The 26,380-nt window shown below is 43.6% G+C and overlaps 1 protein-coding gene across 2 annotated transcripts in view; it reads right to left on the reverse strand.

Moving 5' to 3' along the window:
• DDAH1 (dimethylarginine dimethylaminohydrolase 1) overlaps positions 1–26,380 on the reverse strand; it is a 150,437-nt gene that overhangs the window by 9,511 nt on the left and 114,546 nt on the right. For both annotated transcript variants that reach the window (XM_008139550.3, XM_054721229.1), the window contains exons 3-4: positions 26,227–26,300; positions 25,208–25,327 (exon numbers count right to left, since the gene is read on the reverse strand). In XM_008139550.3, the coding sequence (XP_008137772.2) occupies positions 25,208–25,327; positions 26,227–26,300 (194 nt within the window). The remainder of the gene's footprint in view (positions 1–25,207; positions 25,328–26,226; positions 26,301–26,380) is intronic.

Raw genomic sequence — 26,380 nt, forward strand, 5'->3', positions numbered from 1 at the left:
AGAGAGTGGAAGGGAGGGGGAGAGACAGAGAGAGAGAGAGAGAGAAACATCAATGTGAGAGAGGCACATTGATTGGTTGCCTCCTGCATGCACTCTGACCAGGGCTGGGTATGGAGCAGGCAATGAGGTATATGCCCTTGATCAGAATTGAACCCAGGACCTTTTAGTCCATGGGCCAACACTCTATCTACTGAGCCAAACTGGTTAGGGCTAAGTTTATTTTTTAAAAATAGAACAAAACAAAACAGATCATGCACTTGAAGTGCTCAGCACAAGTTCCTAGCACATATTAAGTGTGTAATAAATGTGAGCACTCTTCCTTCTTTGTTTCCTGCAGGTCCCCTGGCATATAGCAGGTGATTGAAATATGTTTGTAACTAATTGATTCATTTCTTCATTCATTTCTAAGGATATAGGGAGCCTCGGGAGCACACTGGGATGGACTAAGTGATCAATTCTTACGTGAACAATTGCATTCTCTCAGAAAAACAAGATATGGTCTATGTCCAGAGATATAAATACAATTCATTACTTAAAGTAAACCAGACTGAAATCAATGAGCCCATGTTTGTCTTCTTTCTTTAGGAAGGGCTATAACCTGTGCTCCCAACCCAAATGACTTTGGATGTAAGACAATAAGGGACGGCGGACCAGGGGTGAACTAGAGAGCACAGCAGCTAAAAGCATTAAAGCAAAGGAAGGAAAGAAAGAAAAAACTGTGTGTAGCCAACTGCACACATGCGCCTCTGTCGGTTTTAACCCCTGCTTGAGTAAAAGGGTACAGGAACTCAAACAGCAGATTGGTTTCCTCATAATGTAAATGGGGCTGTTTCTAACTGTAGGGGAGAAGCTAGGATGTGTGTGACTTTTCAGTAATTACTCTCGGTCCGTCTGACCAGCCTGCTCCTTTCCTGGTACAGGGGCGAGGACTGCAGGTTGACTGAATCCCTGCTCATTGTGTCCTGTGGAAGGTGGGCCACCTTTGCTCATGTTTGCAGTCAGAACCAGCCTGTCGTCGTTCACAGGGATCGGACCTAATTCACCCTAGGGGTTCAGGATTTCTTCCAGACCAGTAAGGAGACAATCCCCTGGGCGAGAGGTCTACTAAGTTGAACCCCAGTGATCCAAGGGCCTCACAGAAAACTTTAAAACATGGTATGTATAGCCATTACCTGGTTGAGCCTAGACACAAACAAAAACAAAACCCAGAAAACCTCATCTTTCCATTGACTTAATTTTCTAAGCAATTGGGAGAGTCGTGGGTTGCATATTCTGGTCTATCACATTCAGGCTAGCTGCCAGGTCAATTCATGGTCCACAGACAATTCATTCCACATCTTTTCTCATAGATAAAGGAATCACTGATGTACAAGGTAAGCTGAAAGAGAAAGCAGCATGGCGAGATCACACCCCTCAGGCTGACTATACCTTCCATGGTCCCATAAGCAGCCTGGGCACATTTCCCGCCTCTCAGTCTGACTCATGCATGTCCGGTGGTGACTATGAAGCAGAAACACGGAATGTTGTACATTCCAGAGGAAGTGTTACCAAGGATTGTTATCGGTGCTGACTTCTTGTTTATCAGCGAGGGAACAAATGAAAATTCCGAGGTTGTGCCCACCTCTGAAAGTGCCCGGTTTTGTTAACATAACGGAGACTGTGTGCTTCCCTTCCCTGTGCCTTATTTACTTGGGCTCCCTCCCACTCCCCACCCTCTCCTCCTTGAGAGAACAATCCTACCCCCACCCCAGTTCCTATGTGTTTGCACTGTTCTTCAGTTAAAGGCGTTTATTTGATATTCTAATCACCGCTTTTCCTCACTCTTCAGTATTTCTCTCTTTTCTGGGCCTTATAGTTATAACTTACAGCTTCTAGTAGAAGCATTCCTAACATTACTGGCTTAAGGGCCAGTGATCATTCGAAATATGGTGTTGAATGAGAGCTCTGCAGATACCCTGGACCCCCAGAAAGTTGGACAAGTGGGTCCTCGAGCAAATTAAGCCTGAAACATCCCTAGAGGCAAAGATGACAAAATTGAAGCTGTCCTACTTCAGGCACATTGTGGGAAGGCAGCGTTCCTTGGAAAAGGCAATGCTTGGGAAAACGGAAGGCACTGAGCCACGCCAGCTGGGCTGTAAAGTGTTCTTTTAACTATCAGGAAAAGAGAAAGAACAAATACGAGATGGATTGACTCCACAGGTAGGAGTCTGCAGGAGCTGAGGACAGAGTGTTGTGGACATCACCCATCATCTTGGGGTTGGCAGGAGTCGGAACAGACCAAATGGCGGGTAACACACACACACACACACACACACACACACACACACACACACTACATTTAGTTCAACTTAGTATTATTTCAGGATAGTTTAATTTTTTTCATTACTGTGAAGAACTATAATATCCTTAGTGGGGAAATAATTTAATGCTGGGAATACATAAAGTAATTCACTGATAAATTCTACCGAGAGTTACTCTTAAAATAAATGTCTTAACAAACCACCAAAGCCACCTTAGGAGAAGTTTTTCAATTAATTTACCAAGGCCCCAGGGTTATCATTTTAAGACAGGTTAGAAAATGTGCCAGAAGAAATGACTTTTAATAATAGAACAGGCCCCATTTGGAACAGTGAGTGGTTCTGCTTAACTGTGGAAAGAAAAAAAAAATGGAAAAGCGATGTCAGGCATAGTCTTTCTAAATGAAAAGGATTTAGAAAGTGGTAACTACAGAGAATAAACAAAAAATGCTCTTTTTTTCATGAAAAAGCTAAAGGTATTTATTTAAAAAACTTCTTTATTGAATTTGTTGGGGTGACACTGGTTAATAAAATTATATAGGTTTCAGATGTACAATTCGATAATACATCATCTATATATTGTACTGTGTGTTCACCACCCCAGTCAAGCCTCCTTCCATCATCATTTAAAGCTGTTTATTTTAAACACAGAGAAATTCGCTCTTTTGGGACAAAGAACAGGTTTCTCTTTTCCTGTCAGAGTGATTATTCTCCTTTCGTTTATATGTTGCTATTGTCTGAATAAGACAGCCTGCCGTTTATTTATAGCTGGGCTTAGGAGATAGGTGTACATGTACACGCAGGGTGGTCGCCTTTCGGAGGGGAACAAACGCACAGAAAGAGATTCAGGAGGTGTATGTCTCTCTAACACCTTCCCCTGTTGTGTCAAAATGGGCCCTGGGAGAACGCACTCATGTGGCCTGCCTGGCAGGGCACCACCTCAAAGAGCGCAGGCTCCCAAAGAGGAGCCAGGGCGAGGTGGAGGGACGGGCTTTGTTTCCACGTTGGGGATGCGCGGAAGCCTTTGTCAAAAGACGAGCATCATTTCAAACACCCTGAGGAGGGGCTGCTGGGCTGTGTAGTTCCATGTTCCAACATTTTTTTTCCTAATAAAAGGATGAAGGAGGTGTGTTGCTCCAGGGTTCTTTGTAAAGTGTTCTTTTTAAAAGACATGTATTTTTATTGATTTCAGGGAGGAAGGGAGAGGGATAGAGAGAAGCATCAATGATGAGAGATAATCACTGATTGGCTGCCTCCTGCATGCCTCCCATTGAGGACTGAGCCTGCAACCCGGGCATGTGCCCTGACCCGGAATCTAACCATGACCTCCTGGTTCATAGGTTGATGCTCAACCACTGAGCCATGCCAGCTGGGCTGTAAAGTGTTCTTTTAACTACAGGGACGGTACATTGAGCTTCATACTATGCCCTCAGACAGAACCAAAAGGAGAAAGCCCTAATCCTTCCACAGCGCCACAAATTCCTCAGGGGTCCCCAACTTTGGATAGTACACAGCAGTTCTATAGGGCTTTGGGGGAGGATCTGAGAAGTCAAGATGCTGCTTTAAATGCCCTTTTCTGACTTCTGCCGTTTCCCAGAGGAATTGCTCCACGTTGTGTAAAACATAGTAAATATTATGGGGGTTGCATATAATTGGTGTTCGGTTCAATTCCACGTCCTTTATGGAGGCTCTCCTTTGGGGTAGCCACCTTGGCGGTGGGAGGTGGGAAAGGGAAGATGTAATGTAGTCACAGGCTCTGCCTTCAGGAGATGATAACCTATAGTTTAAGGCAGGACAAGCATGTGAAGGGTATGCTGGCAGGAGAGAGAAAGCCAACCTCACTTCTATCAGAGGCACCTCCTTAACAAAGCAGGCACGCAATGGAGAGGAAGTGGCTCTGAGGATCATCTTGGCCACGCCGTGGTCTGTTACGCAGCTGCTAGTCTGGAGGAACCGGCCTCGCTCCCCAGAGTGGAGCTGTCACAGAGCAGAGTGGGAAATGTCTGGCTTTCAGCCCAAGAGGATTTACATGGCTGGATGCATTAACAGCCAGGCATTTCCGGCAGTTCCCAACATTTCTGGGAATTTTCTCATCCAACGGACTGGAAGGCAGCTCCGTTCGCCCACTTGTTTGTTACTCATGGCTTTTTTGTATTACCTCAATTATTTAAAAACAAATTCTTGGGCTATGTTGTTTCACAGGACAATGTACGACTTATTGGTCATATACGGAAGCAAAGGTATATAGAAGGTATTTAGAGATATTTAGGAAGTTCAGAGCACATTGTGGCTTACTCATGATGGATCTTTCTATGAAATATACATATGTAGCCATGTCAACATATCAAAACTGAGCTCATATTGAAAGCAACTGATTATAGATCCTATTGAGATACACAATATATGATGCTCAAGCACACTTTTCATTGTTACTGGATATCTAAAACCATTCATGCATTTATATCCATCCATCAAGCATCTATTGAGAGCCTGACAACAGAGTAGGCATCAAGCCCGGGCAGTCCTTTTAAAGCCGAGTCAATATAGCTATGGATAACATTTTAGAATCAATATCATGTTCTCATTTTTCGTAGTCCTTCTGCAAATCAGGTCAAAATGAGCAGAATTTGAGAGAGGTTGCTTTTAAACATCCTGTCTGAATTGATGGACTGTATAGATTCTAAGAATGAGGTTATTTGGTTCTTTTTTGTTAAATCTGAGCATACTTTCAACGGCAGATATTCCCTTCAAAGCTAGCTGCCATCTCCTCTACAAATTCTCTCTTATATTTGGAATGGCCGCTTATGCTCAGTACACGACCCACTAAATATGTGGAGGAAAGATTTCTGTTATTCCAACTACAGCCCAAAATCACAGGAACCATTTCTGGAAGGGATCCTCAAAAACAAAGGTTTCTGTAGAAGGCGGGGAGAACCTCCCACGCTGTTAGGGACCCCTCTGAGCTCTCTGGGGGCTGGGGCACAGGGCATGGGCAGGAGGAACAAGGGAGGCTCTCTGCGTGGGTCACAGCCCTAAGTTTCTAATTTCAGGGGTAGAAAAGAAAGAAATTCAGACCAAAGCACCCCTTCCAAATGCAAAGTCTAGGATCCTACCCTCCCTTCAAACCCCTGCCCATGAATCCTCTAAGCCTAGCTCTGTGGCAGAAGCAAGTCTCCCACAGTCTTCTTCTCATCTTTTGTACAGGGGTGGGCAAAAGTAGGTTTACGTATGTGAGTGGCATTCTTTTGAGTTAAAAAAAGCGATGTAATAATCATAAGCTGCATGTCTTTAACAACTGTAAACCTACTTTTGCCAGCCCCTGTATGTCAGTGCAGTAGACAGCCGCCTACTTGGCTACTGAAGTCATGTTTCCCCAGATAACTGCACCCTCAACCTCATCATCCAAAATTAAACTCTGGGTATTGGGGGCTTGGTGATCTCTCAGGTTCCCCAGGGGCATTCTATCACAAGAAACAGCTGGAGCATTTGTTGAACTATTTTCCATTTATTTATGGTTCACCTATTCTTCGTTCACTTTGCAAAACAATCCATTTTTACAGATGAGAAAACCCAGGTTCAGAGAAACTCAGTAATTTGTTCAAGGCCACATGTTACGGCAGTAAATCCAGAATTTGATGCCCGGATACATCAACTTACAAATGCCCACCTTTTCCTGTCATGCCAAACTGCCACACTGCTAACATCCCTTGAAAGACTAGACTCTGAGCCCACGAACTGGCAGCCTCTGAGCTAATTTTTCCTATACATACAACTTATTTAGCATACATATATTTTTAAAAGTTTGCGTTTAAATACATTTTAGACAGAGAAGATCTGGCCCTGAAGCCATTTGCCACTGGACCCTGTGGGCTGGTTTCCGCAAAGCTAGCCATTACGTTCTTTAGTAGATTAAAGAGGAGCAAAGTCTTTGGGGATGGAAAAAGACAGTGGGTGACAATGCATTATTGTTCCTTGAGCAGCAGAGGGGAAGGCTCCAAGGTGAGAGAGACGAGAAATGGTCAAACAGAAGCCTCTGGAGGCTTTGCACCCCTGAGAGCAGTTACATGTGGCTTTGTTACTCAATTTCTGCGATTATTTCACATCTATGAAATTTTTGCCCATGTATACTAAGTAGTTCCATGGCCTGAAAATAACATGTTACACAAAAACCCCATGACTATTGGGACTGTATGTAGCTATCCCACTCCCTGCTACCGAAACACACTCCTGCTGGCCTGGGCTACTTGACTGTCAGTCACTGCTGTCCCTAAACGCGTCAGGGGGAGGCACCTTGCTCTGATATGCTCAGAAATGGAAACTTCTGTGAAACAGGTTGACAGACCTCCTTCATATTCTAGGATGTGGTTTCTTCCCCACAGCACTCCTGACATTTTGGACCGGATAAGTCTTTGTTTTGGGGACTGTCCTGTGCATTGTAGGATATTTAGCAGCATCCCTGGTCTTTATCCAGTAGCATCCATTCCCCCATCCCCTCACATTCTGACAAAAATATTTCCAGCCCTAGCTGGTTTGGCTCAGTGGATAGAGAGTCAGCCTGCAGACTGAAGGGTCCTGGTTTGATTCCAGTCAAAGGCACATGCCCAGGTTGCGGGCTCGATCCGCCGTTGGGGGGCGTGAAGGAGGCAATGTTTCTCTTTCATCATTGATGTTTCTATCTCTCTCTTCCTCTCCCTTCCACTCTGAAATCAATAAAAATATATTTAAATATATATATATTATTTATTTTTTTATTAAGGTATTATATGTGTACATATCTTACCATTGTCCCCCCTCCCCCACCCCATTCCCATTTAAAAAATATTTTTAAGAAGTTTCCAGATGTTGCCAAATGCCCCCGGTGGGCAAAGCTGCCTCTGGTTGAGAAGCACTGTCTTTAGGAGAAAGCCACAAAATGTATTCATATGTTAGGAGAAGATAGATATGGGAAATAAGAAGAAATACAGAAAAAGAAAGAGAAAGAAATCAAACTTCCAAGTAAATCTACTGTTTACTCTTCTATTCTTCCTCTGATTTAATAAGATCCCTGAAAAGAAATGGATTGGAGTTTAAGAGAACAGCTGTTGTCCCCACATATCTTTTACAAGAAACCAAAATCGCCTGCAAATGACTACAACTAAACCCTGGCTCATGAAGAAAGCAGCATGCCCACCTTGCCTGCTCTTATGTGGGGAGTTACTGAGGCTCCCTGCATTTCAAGTTTTACATTCTGACATGGGGAAGAGAAATCTTGGCTTCTGTCTGGATACGGCCTTTGATAGTGTCATACAGTGACCTTTAATAACATAATCTGAGCACCAGGAAAGTTATGTCATTTTGTAGAAAACTAAGAATTCTACATTTGAGAACTAGGCAGGAATTTGGGTATTATCAAGCCCACTTCTCTTTTACAGAAGCTCAGAGATAAGAAGTTAAATGATTTACCTAAAATCACACAAAGGCAGTGAATTGTAGTGAGGACGATCCGAGGTCTCATGACTCAGTCCAGGCCTTTCCCACTGGTCTTGGTTTGGTGGAGGGGATTTAAGTGGGACCCAGAGGGACAATGTCAGCTTTTCCATAGCCCCCTCCTTCACTCCTAAGTTAAGGGGTCTATCTTCTCTTGAAGGTCAAATAAGATTGTCTTGCACCTCTATTCCTTGATTGATGGAATGTCCTAGGCCAGTGGCTCTCAACCCTGGCTACAAATTAGAATGATCTGGGGAGCTTTAAAAAAATGTGGGTTGCTGAGCCCAACCATAAAGATTTTTTATTTACTGGGTCCAGAGTGAGGCAAAACATTGGTCTTTATTTTTATTTTAAATATATTTTTATTGATTTCAGAGAGGAAAGGAGAGGGAGAGAGAGATAGAAACATCAATGATGAGAGAGAATCATTGACTGGCTGCCTCCCATATGCACCACACTGGGGGTCGGGCCCGCAACCTGGGCATATGCCCTGACTGGGAATTGAACTGTGACCTCCTGGTTCATAGGTCTATGCTCAACCACTGAGCCACTGGACCCCATGGGCTGGTTTTTCTTTTTAAACACTCCCCCAGGTGACTGGAATATGTAGACAGGTTTGAGAACCACTCTTCTGTGACCTCTTAATAATTTCTACCAATTTAGGGGGTAGAAGGTGGGAGGAAGAAAGGAGGCAGATTATATTATCATGTTTTCTCTGGCCCAGCTTCCACTGAATTAAATCTATTTGGAGACAAGTATTTTTCAGGTGGTATCCCTTTTAAACCAGGTCAGCATACACAGGGACCTCAGACATTCCTGGATTGCCTCAGAAAAACCCTATCCACGTAGGGTTACAGCCTTTTCTCAGGCTTGGCAGGTTGGAGGATTGCAGTTACATAAACACGCAGAATACTAAGTACTGGTGTATTCACAGGCTTGACCACTCTGCTTCTGGTTCAGACCTCTCCCCACTCCCTTTCCTCTCCGCTTCCCTATCTCCACATTCCTATTGTTCCTAACGAAGGACAGTTTTGCTTTCTCTTTTACTGTATTGTCTTCTGCTGATCCCAGGCCTACAAAGGACTTACCCCAAAGGACTTATCATTTCCTAAATAAAGACAATTCTCCCCTCAGAGAAATTGAGGATTTAGCTCTTCCAAGGGTCTAGTGGACATTGTGGCTACATCCTACACATCAATTCCCTGCTTTCTCAGTAACTACCCCATTTCATTTGTATATACTCACACCTCCCACATAATTGGGGAGGAGCTAATTCTACCCCTGGCTCCAGGACAGAATCACAGTACCTGTGGTGTCTCAGTTACATAGTTATGGTTCTTCTAGGTCAAAACAACAACAAAAAACAAAACAAACCACCAGAAAACCCCCAAACCAAACAAATAAACAAAATATACCCCCACAAACCCTTCAAATCTAACACTTTTGCTTATTAAGCAGTTAGGTCCAAACAACTTAATAGCAGAATTGTGTGTGCTAACTGACAGGTATATCTGTCCTTTTTGAAAATTTAAACTATGCCACAGTGGCCCTGTGAGTTTGCTCGATGCCCATGTGCCTCAGTGCAGTCGGGGGACTGGAGTTCCCGGGTTAGGGTTAGTGGTTCAGGAATTGGGCAGATGACCGGTTTGGACTAATGAGAATGAGTAAGATCTGAAGGACTGATGCCCCCCTCCCTGAATGTGGGGAGGAAGCATGTAGCCAGCAGCTGCTGGCAGTCACAGTGCTTCCCTGAGCAGGAGCCAGCTTTATAATGAAGCCCATCTGTGAAAGAGCAGAGAGATAAAAGGATCTGGTTTCTGATGACATCACTGAGCAGACAGATCAAACCTAAAGTCTGCATTACTTCAGACCTACATGGATCAATAAATCTCCGTTATTGTTTCGGTTAGCCTGAATTGGATTTTCTGTTAATGGCTCGTGAAGACAGACGGCCTTTATCAGTTAGGACTAAATTAGGCTGTAACAGAAACTACCTGCCTCCCAAAGCGACTTAAAAATGTTTTGTTTGTCTCTCACGTGAATGGAGTTTTGAGGTCATAGGGTAGTGCAAGCATGTCAAACTCATGGCCCACAGGCTGCATGCCTCGTTTATTTGGCCCATGTTAGCCTTCGAGTTTGACATGCTTGGTGTAGTGACTTGATGGTCATCAGAAATCCAGGATACCTTCTAGCTTTCTGCTCTGCCATACCTGGGACCCAGTCCTTGTCCTCATGATATAAAATAGCTGCTGGTGCTCCAACCATCACATCCTCTTTTTCAAGCAGCAAGATTCAGGAAGGGGAGATGTCACAACGCCCTTTCAAATCCAGTGCTTCTACTTTCATCTCATTGAGCGATCCTTACTCTCATTGCCATCCCCAGTACTAAGGAAGCTGAGAAATGTGGACTTTATTCCAAGTGGCAATGTGCACATCTAAAACTCAAGGTCCAATTCATAAAGAAGGGAGGGTGGAATGGAAGTTGGAGAAGGTGACTGTCATCAACTGATTCGGAGAGTAATATATATTTTGACATCACCACTGTACATATTTTGACCTTTGCCCCTTTAGGCAATTGTCATACTCTTTGAACTGAGTCAGCATATCCAAGCCTTCCCAGAAGGACAGGTGATTAGATGGTTACGGAAAAGCTTCCAGGGAGGCACAGTCACATCGCTGGCCCTTTGCAGTAGTGCTTGGCATGCGGTAGGTGCTCAATACATAAAAACATTTTTAAACGTCTTCACCTGAGGACATGGTTTTTAAAAATTGTTATTATTGTCCTATCCGGTTTGGCTCAGTGGATAGAGCATCGGTCTGCAGACTGAAAGGTCCCAGGTTTGATTCCGGTCAAGGGCATGTACCTTGGTTGTGGGCACATCCCCAGTAGGAGGTGTGCAAGAGGCAGCTGACCAATGTTTCTCTCTCATCAATATTTCTAACTCTCTTTCCCTCTCCCTTCCCCTCTGTAAAAAATCAATAAAATATATTAAAAAAATAAAAATTGTTATTATTATTATTATTATTATTATTATTTTGAGAGAGAGAGAGAGACATTGATGTGAGAAAGAAACATCAAACAGTTGCCTCCTGTACACGTCCTGACCGGCAATCTAGGCATGTGCCCTGACCTGGAATCGAACCCACAATCTTTTGGTGTATGGGAGGGCACTCCAACCAACTGAGTCATGCCAGCCAGGGTTGTGTTCAATACATTCTTGTTGAGTGTTAAAATGAATGAATGCTCTCTTCGCAGTACATTTCAACAACTTAAAATCCTCCTAAAATCTCCTGATGCAATTTCCTATAAGACACACTCACTTAGAGCTCAACCTTCAGGGAAGAGCCGAGAAGAGCTGTGGCGCATACTGGTCACCCTGTCTTCGACTTTAAGCAGATTTGGTTGCTCTCAAGAGGCCCTTCTCAAACTCTCCCCAATAAGCTCAGGGAAGGGACCAGACAAACTTGTTATCCGAAGAGATCCATCTGGGTCTCTTTCCTCCTTTCACTATTCCCACTTGAAGAATTGGTTTCATGCTTGTTTTCAAGCCTCCAGAGCTGGGAAGGAACACAGACTTTTCCATTCAAGTCCCGGGGCCCATGTGCCTAATGAGAATGAGGGCAAGAGCCCTCACTGCGGAGACACTGCATGTTAATATACAAATGCTGTCAACAGAGAGAGACACGAGATGGATCACATGATAAGTAACTTATTCTGTAAGCATTTCCCTAACAAGACACAGCATTTCAGAGAAAAGTTAGCTCTTCACACGCCTTTGTATTTCAGTAACCTAGTAGGATCCTGTATGGTTTTCTTACACATGAGAGCTATTCCTCTGAAGTGTCAGTTATTTTACTCAATATAATATTGCTCTGAATGATATTAGCTGGCATTTTTCTGTTCAAGAATATAACCATTTACTTTTGGAAAAGGATTTCATTCCCCTGCCCTCAAATGCTAGTGTAGGAACTGATGCCAGGTGAATTCCAGACAGAGCCAGTGTTCCTCAGAGTGTGGTCTGGGGTCACCTGCTCCCGAGTCAGGCAGTGGTTCCTGGGCTCCTTCCCAGTCTCCTGAATCAGAATTTCTCGTGGTGAACCCCAGGAATGTGATGTGCATTTCAAAAGTGTGCTCCCGGTCGTTCTTGGGTACACTGAAGTTTGAAAACCACTCACTTAGACTTTTCAAGTTAAATTAACATAACATTCACACCTAAAAGGAATTATTACTGCTACTGAGGCTACAACTACTATTAGCTAACCTATGTGGAGCTCTTATCAGTTGCCAAGGTGTGGATGAAAAGAAATCAATGACTAGAAAAATGCACAAAATGGCATAGATTCAACACCTTTCATCTAACTTCTAAGTGGTTCTTTAACACGCTGAATCATGAGTCACCTCTGCCTATGTGGTCACAGCTTTGAACTTGGTCCCACTTCAGAAAGAGATAAAAGGGAATGGCTGCTGTAACCTGTCTCCAAAGCCGACTTTGACATCTGTAGACAGTGTTTGAGTAACACGGGGCCCCAACCAGAGTATCCGGTGACCACAAATACAAAATAGATTTGGAAATATTCTGAAAGGCTGCTGGACCCATCTGACGTTTTGAAAGATGAAAACAAGGAGAAGCAGTAAGTGCTCATTAAGAGCATGGCAATGCGAGTGGAAGGGCTTTACAGGAAAGTGGTGGCACATTTACTTCTGTTTCTCTCACTTGCCGTCATTGCTAAGGACGGCCCAAATCCCAGCACTGTATCAGGTCCTGTGGGTGTTCTCCCTAGAGGCTGGAGAATTATTCACAGTTAAAATGTCACCTCTAATTTAGTGTCTGCGTTTTACCACACACTTTATTAACCTTCAGCCAAGCAATAGGATGCTCATCAACACCCAAGGCATTTAACACATGTGACTTTCACGGAGAAACAGTAACCCAAAACTCAACCATCCTCCCAACCAGCTCAACTGACACATTTCCTAATCCCTTCAGCATCACGGGTGCTGGCATTGGCATGGCCCAGAGGGTCACACAGGTCATCCTGCGATGCACAATTTTAGCCCACGAGGCAGAAACCATCCTGGCTTTTTTGTTTTCTTTTCTCCTCCGCCCCCCCCCCCTTTTTTTTTTTTTACGTTTTTTTGCCAACTCAATTCAGCCAAGAAACAAAAGGACGCTGCTGGAGATGAAGAGCATGAAACGTGAAAGCGATTTTTTTTTTCTGGTGTGCCCTGGGAGTGAGTAGATAAAGACAATAAAAAAATAAACGGAGGATGGTAAAAGACAGAGACTCCAAATTTGGATCAGCCACGACAGCTGCCAATGGAAACTGAAATGGGAGCCAACCTCATTAGTGGCGCACAGGCTTAGACATCGGATGTCTACCAGAGCTGCTGTCAGGTGGATGTGTCTGAGGGTAGCTCAGTTCCCAAAATGTGAATCTAGGTCAGTGAAATCCAGCTACATACCCTGCCCACCCGTTTTCTATGGTTTGCTCCCGTGGGGATGAGGTGCAAGGGAGCATTTGAACTCTTTCAAAAAAAAATTTCACCAAAGTCACTCTATCTGGTAGTCATTTCTGAAGTCACTTTGTTCATCATCGACCCCCAGGGCCTAGTACAGTGCCTGGTACGAGACAAGAGCTCTATAAATATCTGCCAAAGGGTGGCTCCGCTCCCTTGTCCTCCCTTGCCCCTTCAAGCCCATGGGTCACAATGTTCTGCCATTCCTCTAAATGACCCCACCTTCTGCATGGCCCTGCCCTGTTCACAGCTGCTCTCCTGGTCCAGACCTGCTTGCCTTTATGGACTTCATGATTGTACCTGCCTAGTATTATCACTCCTAATCCTTCTGTTAAATCATTATAGCCGGAAGAACAAACAGATCTTTCTGAAGGATCGTTAGCTTTTACACCTCTGCTAAAAAACTCTGAGTGGCTCCCCACAGCCTGCAGATAAGAAAATTCCTTGGCCTTTGGACCAGGACCGTCTTATATCTTGGACCTTCACATCCTTTCTTTCTCCGCATACACCCTTGTTCTAGCCTTTGTTTTTGATTATGGAAGGGACATTGTCCTGTTTCTAACAGCCACTCCTCCGCCGTGCCCGTCTAGGGCTTGCCGCTCAGGCAGGTCCACTAAGACTTTGCCTCCTGCCTCTTGTGACCACTCCCTCTTCAAAACTCCCATCACCTCTACCAGGACCCTCTACTGTTTGTTAGTCATTTGCACTGTGATAGTATTTATCTTTAAACAAATTTTTTTCTTAAATTCTTGCCTGAGGATATGTTTTTATTGATTTTTAGAGAGAGGTGGAGGGGAGAGAGAGAACCATTGATGTGAGAGAGAAACATTGATTGGTTGCCTCCCATACTTGTCCCGACCAGGGATTGAACCTGCAACGTAGGTGTGTGCCCTGACCAGAAATCAAACCCACAAAGTTTTCAGTATATGGGACGATACTCCAACCAACTGAGCCACTCACCAGGGTGACAGTATTTACCTGTCCCATCCTGTTTCCCTAGTTAAACTGGAGGGGCACTGAGGACAGAGACTGTTTCTCACCCATCGGAGTGTCCCCTGTGCTAAGGACAGTACCCGTCACACAGCTGCTCGCAGTAAATACTGCCGTGTGCTGCTGGAGAAGCCCAAGTTCTGAGCTCAACGGTGATCAGTTTTCAATTGCCTTTTAAAAAGTCTTTTTGCTGAAGAGACAGTAATAAATGGTTTTGGAAACCTTACCTCTTCTTCCTATCAGATTATTATGTATGAACTAGAGGCCCAGTGCACAAATTTGTGCACATTGAAAGGAAATTAATTAGAAGAAATATTTTAATATCACTATTCGCCCTTTCTCTATAATAGAAGTGTCAACCAAATTCACGATCGACAATGACAGATGGAAACACACGTGTGCGATTGGTGCCAGTGAGAGCTTTATATATATAGATCAACTTGCTTAATTAGACCTGCTTTCTGATTTAGCTAAACTTTTTTTCAGCCCTGTGAAGCACCCCAACTTCTCTTTCAGGTAATTGTCAGCAACACAGCAGTAAATATCAACATGAAGTAGATCACACAGGGAGAACAAAGGGTGAAATATTTAACTGCAGCAGTGTTTGACTATATTCTGCGCAGTGAGAAAACCTAAAGTCATTTTCAAGGTCCACCATTTCTTACTTCTTTTCAGTCGGATCAAGTTTCTAAGCTGTCTAAATCTCTGTTTTCTGGCTAATGAAAAGAAAATAGGATTCCACCAAGTCTCCTATCTACCTACTCCAGGACTTCTGTGAGGATCAAATGAGACCAGGCATGGGAAAACGCTTCACAGACATTTGGTTAAAGTATAAAGTGTTTGCACCTGGCTATAAAGTAAATTGTGTTTCTGGGCTGAAGAAACTCCAAGGAGGCTAGTTGCTAGGGAGAGGAAGTTGGGCGTTGCTACGTGGTCATTACCCGGTGCCCACAGCGACTGTTTTGGGCTGGGCTGGACTGTGGGCCGCATTTTGCACCATGGGGTCTCGGCAGTGTCCAATGCGATTTGGTGGGCAGTCGCTCTGGGGTGGTGGCAGGGCCTGTGTCCCACTTGGGGGAAGCCGAGTGTTGCTTTGTGGGCGCCAGGTCTGTGGTGCCGTTTCTCTGTAAATGGCCAGTGCATGTCATGGCAGCTCCTTCATTGAGCGTCTGCCCTCTGGTGGTCAGTGAGCGTCATAGTGACCGGTTGGTGGTCGGACACTTAGCCTATCAGCCTTTTATAGAGATAGATTAGGAAATGAAGTTATCTGTTAGGTATCCAATTTAATAGTTAAATATGTCACTGAAGCCTCCTCAGAGAAAAGTGGAACTAGCTAGGATGGAGTCACCTGTGGTTTTCTCTCCTCCAACGGGCATGAAGAGGGTCAGCTAAGCACTAGTCTCCCATCACCCACAGCCCCTGAAAGCACGATACTAGTGGTCAAGGGCCTACTGTGAACCCACTTTGGAACTGTCCTTATCACCGGTGCTTTATAATTAAACGACCGCTACTGTTGCCAAGTGCTTTACACCCTGTGTTCACGACACAGTCTTTTCATCTTGACCGTATGTCCCGGGATTTCCAATGGGCAGGAATGAAGCTTTCATTCCCTAGTGAGGCTGATTCAACTTAGTTTTTTCAGGACAAGCCTGAGTACAGGAGACGGTCACACAGGGAGAGCTGGAGGCAGAGCCAGAGGACAGCTGTGACCTGAGATTCTAAGTTCTCTGCTTTGTCGCCTAGAACCGTGGTCGGCAAACGCATTAGTCAACAGAGCCAAATATCAACAGTACAACGGTTGAAATTTCTTTTGAGAGTCAAATTTTTAAAACTTAAACTTCTTCTAACGCCACTTGTTCAAAATAGACTCGCCCAGGCTGTGGTATTTTGTGGAAGAGCCACACTCAAGGGGCCAAAGAGCCGCATGTGGCTCGCGAGCCACAGTTTGCCGACCACAGCTCTAGACCATTGTGCTTCTTTAGTAGAATCAACATAGGATTATTAAAAAAAAAAAAAAAGTCCTTAGCTGGCATCAGAAATGGCACGCAGTCTAACCATTGTTTCCCTCTGGAACACATCTTCACACATTAAGATCAGGTCGTGTGTGTTTGTGGTGGGGGAGGAGATATGGAAACATGAGTCAAATGCAAATTTCCTGTTCTCAGATAGGGATAACGTTAGCGATTTTTGGTAACTCGGACTATTTTAATAAGGAATTTTAGCAGACCAAATTCCTGAATGATAGCATCCAAGTTGCCACCCAGCCAGGTATTACATTTTAAATTTATACAATGTTGAACTCTAGGCAGCAAAAAAGGTAAGGAGTTTCTGGCTTCCTATGGCTTAAATTTGGATTCTTTCTCTACTCTTACTGCTACTTGGGATATGTTATTTTGTACCTGTGGACGAAAAAAGGGGCCACCTACTAAACCTGACAAGCTCAGAGGAGGCCTGCATGGCAGGCCCTACAAACTCAGAGACCTAACGCAACCACATAGGATGGTCTGAACATACAAATTCCTAACTAAAAGCGGTCATGGCATATAGTCATGTCCTAGGCCTGTAGGATCCTTGACAAAGGTCAATCTTTACCTTAAGTGAACCTGTCATCTTTTTAAAGATAATACTAGAGACCTGGTGCACAGATACATGCACTGGTGGGTCCCTCAGCCTGGGCTGTGGGGATCAGGCCGAAACCGGCAGTCCGATATCCCCTGAGGGGTCCCAGATTGCTAGAGGGCACAGGCCAGGCCAAGGGACCCCTTCGGTGCATGAATCCATGCACCGGGCCTCTAGTATGCATATAAGATCTTTGGTTAATCTCTTCCCGCCCTCCCCCCTCCCCTCTTCCCTCTGAGATTCATCAGTCTGTTCCATGTTTCCATGCTTGTGCATTGAGTGTCTGCCCCCTGATGGTCAGTGTGTGTCATAGCTATTGGTCAAATGATCTAACGGTCGGACACTTAGCATATTAGCCTTTTATATATATAGATACCTTTGAAATGTAATCTTTTCCAGGTCCCTCAGGGCACACATAACCACACCAGATCACTAGACCATGGAACACCTCAGTGTTATCTTGTTCCCCCAAGAACCATCTCTGTGTGCTGTAAATGTTAATTATTAACTATCCTGTACCCACCAATATAAAAGAAATATGTGTCTGTTTTACTTTTAATCCAACCCCAGAGATTTCCCTGCTTTGCTTTCTCCCGCCTCCCTAATCTACCACCAATGGATTTCATGTAACCCCCCTTATATCTCCTACTTTAATTCTAATGTATAAAATAAGCTGCAAAACTGCCATTCTTCAGAGCATTTTCTCAGTCTCTTGAGATTTTGTTTCCTAGGAATTGTCAGTTTGGCTCAAATAAACTCACAGAAATTCTCTGCAGGTTTGGATGTTTCCTATGACATTCCCATAGTCCGTAGTGGTTTCTTTAGGGGTACATTCTAGGGCAGAAGTTTTTGAAAGGTGCAGGAATCCTCGAAGGCAGTGACTCTCAACTTAGTCTGGGCAACCAGAATCACCTGTGGAGCTTTTAAGAAATGCGGGTGCTTGGGCTCAGTCCCAGACCCAGAACATCCGCATTTTCTGAGCTAGGCCCCCTGGGGAGTGTGTTTTCAGAAATCCTCCAGGTGATTGTAAACCCACCTCTCACGAGGAGCCACTAATTGAAGGTCACTTAGGGACACTTTGGTAAGCAAGAGTCTTGGATCAAAATGCCCCTTAAAAGGCCATATACCCAATAGATGCTTGAATTCCCCCTACAACATCCCAGAGAGTCTGTTGAATAATTTTTGGTGTCCTATCACATAACAGACAAAATAAACAGCACTTTAAAAATAAATAATTTCAGTCTGGCTGGATGGTTCAGTTGGCTGAACGTCGTCTTGTGCACCGAAAAGGTTGCAGGTTCCATTCCTGGTCAGGGCACATACCTAAGTTGGGGATCGAAAGGGAGGTGACTGTTTCTCTCTCACATAGATGTCTGTCTGTCTGTCTCTCTCTCTCTCTCTCTCTCTCTCTCTCTCTCTCTCTCCCTTTCCCTCTCTCTCAAAATCAATAAAAAATATCCTCGGGCCCTAGCTGGTTTGGCTTAGTGGATAGAGTGTTGGTCTGCAGACTAAAGGGTCTCCGGTTCGATTCTGGTCAGGGGCACATGCCCAGGTTGTGGGCTTGGCCCCCAGTGTGTGGTGTGTAGGAGGCAACTGATCAGTGATTCTCTCTCATCACTGATGTTTCTCTCTCTCTCTCTCTCTCTTCTCTCTCTCTCTCTCTCTCTCTCTCTCTTCTTCTCTGAAATCAATAAAAATATATTTTAAAAAAATCCTCGGGTGAGGATTAAAGATAAATAATCCTCGCCCCCCTGACATTTTTCTTGTAAGCTCAAGGGGAAAAACATAACATTATTCCCTTTCTCCTACTTGGCCAATTTTGCCTTCTTCCTGCCCTGAGCATGGCTGTTTTGGTATCAGAGCTTCAGATTATTTATTGCCTTGTTATGCCAACGCATTTTGTTTTTCGCCCCCACCCCCCCTTCTCCAAGTCTTGTTGGCAGACAGCTCTGGGAACAGTGTCAGATAAGCAACTGCTGCCAGGACGCGGAGCATAAACAGTTGTTACAAACTCAAAGGCTATTTAGTTTTATGTTAATTTTTAAATTCAGACGTGGTAGTTTTTTTGTTTTTTTTTTAATCATTGTTTTTTTGGATCTGGCACAGACAACTGGAACAGACAACCAGATAATAAGGCTAAATTAAACGGGCAATGGTATTGTTAGTATGCCTTTCATAGCAGAGACCCAATGTGGGAAATCTTGTGGCTACACAGTATGCTTCCCTGTGACAACAACTAAACATTCCAAGTCTTTATTTTTCCTTTTCATTCACCCCGTTGATACCAGTTAACTCTCATTCCATCTTTTGTTTTTTGCTGTTGCTGTTCCAGTTGTCATTAAAGGAAATTCCAGGCAGTATAAAAAAACATACAAAATCAAAACACATTGAGGGTTTTTCCACCTTCACTTTTTATATGGCCATCTATAAAATAACATGGACATTTTTGGACATAAAGTCAAGGCTGAAGCTGAGTCAAAACGAGAGGAAATACGGTCTGAGTGACCTCTATTATGTACTCATTCAAAAGAAAAACTCGCTGTGTGCTATGCAATTTAAATTACTGTAGTTGCAAAGCAGCCCAAGTCCTCATTTAAGGAATCTTACAGATACAGTTAGTTATTTCAGGAAGTAGATAAGCCTAAAAGACAGTTTCATTGAGATGCATTATGAGCATTTTAATTTAAAATGGCAAGTCTGCTGGAATTCTACTTACTATATTTCAGCTCCATTTACATGACAAAGAGACAACAATGGAGTGGTGATCCCATAATTCTTTTATTACCACATCCTTTTAGTATTTCTATGAAAAAAAATTTAAATAATCATTCCTTGTGACACAAAATAATAGAGTTATTAATAAAAGGAAGGCCACTAAACCAAACTGCCTTTCCGAAAGGAGAGAACTGGTCTCCTGCGTGGGGTGAGAAGGTGAATGCTCCTCTCGCTGCCTGGCCAGCAGGTGGCACAGCCCCCCCACTTGTCTGGACCACAGCCCCTTGAACTCCAACTCCAAGCTCGGGTAGGTCGGCAGCTTCCCCACCTGATTAGTTTCAGGAAAGTTTTCGCTAAGGGTCACTCCCCTCCCCACTTACTTCCCTGACTCCCACTTTGTCTCCCCTCCCCGCCCCCACTCCTGCCAATTTACTGGAGGACTGAATGCTATCAGCAAATTGAGTTAAACTTCTTCACTGTGAGTCCCTCCGAAAGGCAGGAATTATAATCAGTCCTCCAGCCACAGAGAGCATGATATTAATCCAGGTTCCCTTGGAATACATCTAGAAAAAGAATGGGTGAGATGCGGTGCAAATCTACTCTTTACCGTGTCATTTTTTCCCTCCCTGACCTTATTGAGGTATCATTACCAATTAAAAATTGTATATATTTAAGGTCCACATGGGCTGGGGAAGGGGAATGGGGAGATGTTGGTCAAGGGGTACAAAGTTTGTCTTTCTTTTTATCTTAGTTTAAAAAAGTCACAGGCTAGTCTGGAAAAGACAGGCATCACAGACAAGGTAAAGCAGAGGTTTGAGAGTTAGGTCTTACCTATGGAAAGTTATTTCTCTAAGTTAATCAGAGCCCACTTCCAACAATATAATACACATATGTTTTTCTTTCTTTTTTATTTTAAATATATTTTATTGATTTTTCACAGAGAGGAAGAGAGAGGGATAGAGAGTTAGAAACATCGATGATAGAGAAACATCGATCAGCTGCCTCTTGCACAACCCCTACTGGGGATGTGCCCGCAACCAAGGTACATGCCCTTGACCAGAATTGAACCTGGGACCTTTCAGTCCGAAGGCCGACGCTCTATCCACTGAGCCAAACCGGTTTTGGCCACATATGTTTTTCTAAACTTAAAAAGTTAAAGTAGAATACACAAAGTGGCCCTTTGGACCATGACTTCCTTCCTTCTTCTTAAAGTAACCCCTATTCTGACTGCTAATAGCATAGAATAGTTTTGTCTCTTGTTTAACTTTAAATGAATGAAATAATAGAATACGTGTTTTTTGGAGACTGACTTATTTTGCTCAAATTTTATTTGTGAGCCGGAGTTCCAGCTGTGCAGTAGCTAGATTCTCATGTCTCTGAGAAGGCAACATTTCTTCTGCAAGATACAAGTACGTCTATTGCCTGTGCATGAATTAATCAGACACTATTTTCTTTTATAGCTGGAGAGGCAGGATGAAGGTGGTAGTTGCCCAGGGGCATGAAAGAATGATGGAAAGTCTGGGAGAAAAAAACAATAGAAAGGGCAGATTGCTCTAAAGACTAATTTTGCTTAGATAATCATATTTCTAAGATAAGACTTCATGTCAAATATCTTTTTTGTTGTTGCTATTAATCCTCACCCGAGGATACTTTTCCGTTAATTTTTAGAGAGAATGGAAGGAAGGGAGAGAGAGAGAGAAAACATCAATGTGAGAGAGACACATCGATTGGTTGCCTCCCACACACACCCTGACCTGGGCGGGGTTGAGCCTGCAACCAAGGTATGTGCCCTTGACCATAATCGAACTCTCCACCCTTCAGTCTACAGGCCAAAGCTCTATCCACTGGGCCAAACCATCTAGGGCATGTCAAATATCTTTAGGAATTTGTTCCATCAACCTAACCTCCCGTTCCCTGGCCATATCAACAGTAAAATGCAGTAATAATTGTCCTCCTTTCTCCCTTCTGTGCATTAAATACACTCTGTGTTAAATGTGTATTAAATGTACCCTGTATTAAATGTGTTCTAGGCTTTTTAGCAGAGAGTTGCTAAAGTCTTCTTAAATAGATGATTTCATCGAAATATCCAATGCACACACTATGAAATCTATTACAACCTTAGACAGGTATGATGACTAGCTACCTAAGAAGCCACTTCATTAACCAAGAATAGATTGCAAGCCATCACCAAGTATTCTGAATGCAAGAAGAAACCCTTGGGCTCTCAGCTTGGCATAAATATGTAAGAAGTGGTTTTTAGACTCTGGAGGAAGCAAGCACTCTGCAAACAGTGACAGATTTGGGAAGTAATCAAGCTTTCAGTGTGCGGTGTGGGAAGACACAGTTCACCTCTGTTTAAATGCCTTCAAAGACATGCCCAAGTGGCCAGAGGCTTCTCTACACAGGCAAGACTGAGACATCAAGATTTGCAAGGGAAAAACAGGTATCTGGGACCAAACTCACATCTTTCCTGAGACAGGGCAGATCCTAGTTACAAGCAAAGAAAGAAAAAGAAAAAGGGATGAGAAGCATAGTTTTGGGGCAGGCAGGGGGAGAAGTGGGAAGCTCAGCTAGAACAAATCCATGGGAAAATAATAGGAAAGGTTTTGAATAGAAAAAGAATGGGTGTTGTGTGTGGTGCGTAATTGGTGAGAGGAGAATCAGGGCCCAGGAAATTTTATTCTGAAACTATAAGATCCCATTCAAAATGCTTTATTTCATTGGATTTCAGTATTTTCACATGTGAAATGGAAAAAGAAAAACCGCTATGCTTTCATTACTTGCAAATAATATATTTGTCTCTACCCATTTGTCTTCTTGCCTATCTTCATCAGTTTTTTTATATCTCAAAATTAGTAGTAGGACTTACCCCACTGTCAATTTAATTGATTGTTCTGACACAGGAGCCCAAACTGTTCTCAAATAAATAAGCAGTTCAGTTCACTAAATCTGCATTTCACCAACCCACCTAGTTCTGACCTGAGAACATTCCCTCACACAGATCTCATTAGTCCTCAGCTCAGTTTGCCCTCCTGCTTTCATTACAAGGGAAGAGGACCTTTTGTGATGCTAGGACATGGCAGGTGGCATTGGCCAACTCCACAGGCCCATGGTTTAGGAAGCACATTGGATGATAGAAAATATGATCTCCAAAGAATGCCTTTGTAGCCAGTGAGGATTATTTATAGCTTCTGACACAGAAGGTTTCAAGTATAGAGTGAACATCACTGTTAACACGAACTCGAATGAACTCTACAGGAAAGAGAATGTGAAAGGCTTGGATTTCCCCCCCCCAGGTCATCAATGGTCCTCTTTTCTGACTGCAGGGTCTTCCCCTCTAATTTTTTTTTTCCAAAAGAAATTATGGTCCAACGTCTCTGAAGCAATACAGACCCTACTTTCCAGAGCCTTGTGGTTAGCCAGACTCCAACATCATGGAGATAAAAGCATCCTCTTCCACACTTTCAGTCCCTACCTCTTCAGACTTCACCTCCCCCAGCGGTATCTCCAGGAGCCCACAGAAGACTGTTTATTAGGTGGGCTAGTTTGCATACTGCTCATGGATGTACTTTGCTCAGTCTTTGTTTATACCGTGGCCCCACCTGCAACATTCTCTCACTGAATCCCACCCTGACAACCCTCTAAGACCCACGGCTAGCTCCATTTTTCTCCAGGAAGCTCTCTCTGAATATCTAGCCTTCAAGGAGCTCCCTTCTCTGCTCTGAATAACAGTTAGGGCCCTTTTATAGAATGCTGGTTAACCATACTGTATTATCCCTACATTTTTTACCTGTTAGTTTCTCCAGAGTATCTGAGTTAGGGACCTGTTGAGCTAGAAACCTATTGAGTTAGGGAGAAACCTATTTAAGTTAGGGATCAAGTCTACCCAGAATGGCAGATGGGGCTACTTTTTCTAATTTGTCTACCAGAGGAGGTTCTTTCTGTTAATTCACACAAAGGCACAGTATAAACCCTCTCCTTCCCTTCTAATCAATTTTAGACGTGCTGGCATGGAAAGATACCATGGAAAGATGTCCCTAAGGAGAAAAATAATCTCCCTAGAGTCCTCAGAGTGACACCATTCATCAAATTCTCGTTCAAGAGCCCACCACTTACTTACTTATTTATTTATTTATTAATTTATTTTTAAAAATATATGTTTTTAAATTGATTTCAGAGAGGAAGGGAGAGGGATTTAGATAGAAATATCAATGATGAGAGAGAATCATTGATCAGCTGCCTCCTGCACGCCCCACACTGGAGACTGAGCCCTCAACCCAGGCATGTGTACTGACTGGGAATTGAACCGTGACCTCCTGGTTCAGAGGTCCACACTCAACCACTGAGCCATGCCGGTTGGGCCTACCTTTTTTATATGCTGAAAGTGACAAAGCCTTCCAGATAAAGCAGAACACAAGGAAGCAAAGGAAAAGCCACCACATTCAAATTCTGAGTCAGATGGTTCAGCAACAATTGTTCAAAGTTCTAGAAATACAATCAAAGATACAGTTTGAGAAAAGGAAGACAGAAAGGCCAGGTGAGCTGGCTAAAGGAATTGCAGATAACGCAGAGGGGAAATTCAGCAACTGGGAGGCAATGATTGCTTCCCACACAAACTGTACCAAGTCGAGCACTGAGGTAAAAGAATAAAGAACCGAAAGGGCAAAAAAAGAAATTGTGCACCTTGGGGCACATAGATTTCCTCTCTTTGCCTGAGAGGAGTTTCTGTCTTTGGTCCTTCCGTAGGTCGTGTTTGTTGTTGAGCAGGACCACCTGAGAGGAAGGGGTGGTAGTCCTCACCCGCCATTTAGCTGGGGTGAGTCACTTGATCTAGTTCTCCTGTGCAAAATGGAGTTAATACTATGTCTTTCATTCATTCATTTGTTCATTCACTCTCCACTCACCAGATATTTATTAAGGTCCCATTATGGGCTAAGCTAAGCACAAAGGAGCACAATGGTTTTCGCCCTTATGCAGAGCTCTGATCAACTCACAGGTTTGTCAGAGAAGAAAAGTGTCTTTGAACTGTACAGCAATCTAATATGGAAAGTCTCTTCATTATCCATAGCTTCCACTCATGATCAAGCTGCGTGACCTGGGCGAGTCATATTTTTTTCTGGGCTTTCCTATTCTCATCTGTGAAATGAGGAAGTTCCTGTCCTAAAAGTTAGGTATTCCAAATGCATATGAGGAAGTCCAGATTTTTAGATCCTTCTGAATCATGGCTTGCTAAAAGACTGTTGTGAAACAGTGCAGATATAGAAAAGGATAAGACTAATATCACGACCCCTTGTGCACCAACTACCAAACTTCGGAGAGAAACATTACAAGGAGCTCCACTGCTGGCTCCCTCCTTTTCCCCAGAGGAAATAACTGTGATGAGTTTGATGTTTATTCCTCTGAATCATGGCCTTTCTAGGAAACCTGGTGTGTGAGTAAGAATGGTTCATCACCTGGGTGCTCCCGACGAATGAGAAGTCATGACAGTGTATGTCAGAGAAAGCTCAAGCGCCAGCCTGTTCTCTCCCTGCCACCCCTGCAGACAGAATCAGAAAAGCCACGTGGCAGGCATTCCCTAGAAGGTACCTCGTTTTGTATTTACCTTGAGGGCCTTCTGCGCAGATTCACTGGATCCAATTGCGATTAGGTTAGGCCCAGCCATGCTGCAGGAACTCTTCAAATGCAAAGTATCGGCCACCGGGACTGTGGAGACCGCATAGTCCTATGCAAATAGTAGAAACGAGCAGTTTGGCATTGCAGAATCTTTCTGAGACCCACTTACACCTGCCTGAATCACGCTTGCTCCTCTGGAGGCTGCCAGGGGCCTGAATATCTGGAAGGAAAGCGGGGGCCCCCAGGCTTTGGTATTGCCAGTTAAATGAAGACTGCTTCTAAGAAGAAAGGACACAGCTTTCTTCCAGATGTGTGACTGTGTCAACAGCTTTGCTTGTTGATCTACGGTGTGGCTACTCTGAAAGGACGTGTCTCCTTATCCCGTGCAAACTAGAGCCTCACGTCTTCAGGGGGAACAGAGCTTCATGGGGGTTCTAACCCTTCCTTAGCAGTCGGGAGAGCCAACCTGCTAGTGGTCAACAGAGTGAAGGGAACTTGAGAAGATACACGCAACACCTAGCACAGTTTTGAGCACCCGAGTACAGGTTACCCTTCATTCCAATCTGAAACATCCACATTGCAGGTTAGAGTCCATTGGGTCTCCACATTTTTTTTAAAAAGTCATCGATTGTGCCATGAACACTTAGTGGTTGTCTGGTTATATAGGGTGTCCCCCCCAAAAAATGTATACACACACTTTGAAAATTTATAAGGCAATCTTTATTAAAACACATTTCCTTTTCGAAATGGAGCTATCAGAAAGTGTGCATACATGTTTTGGGACACCTTGCATACTGGGAGAACACAGATGTCCATGATAACTTTGTTGCTGCTGTGGTAGCTCAATAAAGCCTATTTATTTATTGAGAAATCAACAAACATATAAATACTAGGAATTAGTTTGCAAAGCTGGTGACATATAAATACCATTATTCATGACTTCTGGGTTCAGTGGGTCTGAATATTTATTAATTACTCTGTACCAGGCATAAATGGTCTTTCACCTACCTTAAAAGTATCAGCCAAGATTTCAGCACCTCGTTGATTTGTCCTTTTGGAAAGACCCACAAAAAATTCTCTACCTATAATAAATGACATGGAACACAGTGAGTGGGTGGCCCCAATGATAGCACACTATTCGTTAATCCTAATATATAAAAAC

Source organism: Eptesicus fuscus, chromosome 9 (genome assembly GCF_027574615.1).
Source record: "Eptesicus fuscus isolate TK198812 chromosome 9, DD_ASM_mEF_20220401, whole genome shotgun sequence".
Classification (NCBI taxonomy): Eukaryota; Metazoa; Chordata; class Mammalia; order Chiroptera; family Vespertilionidae; genus Eptesicus; species Eptesicus fuscus.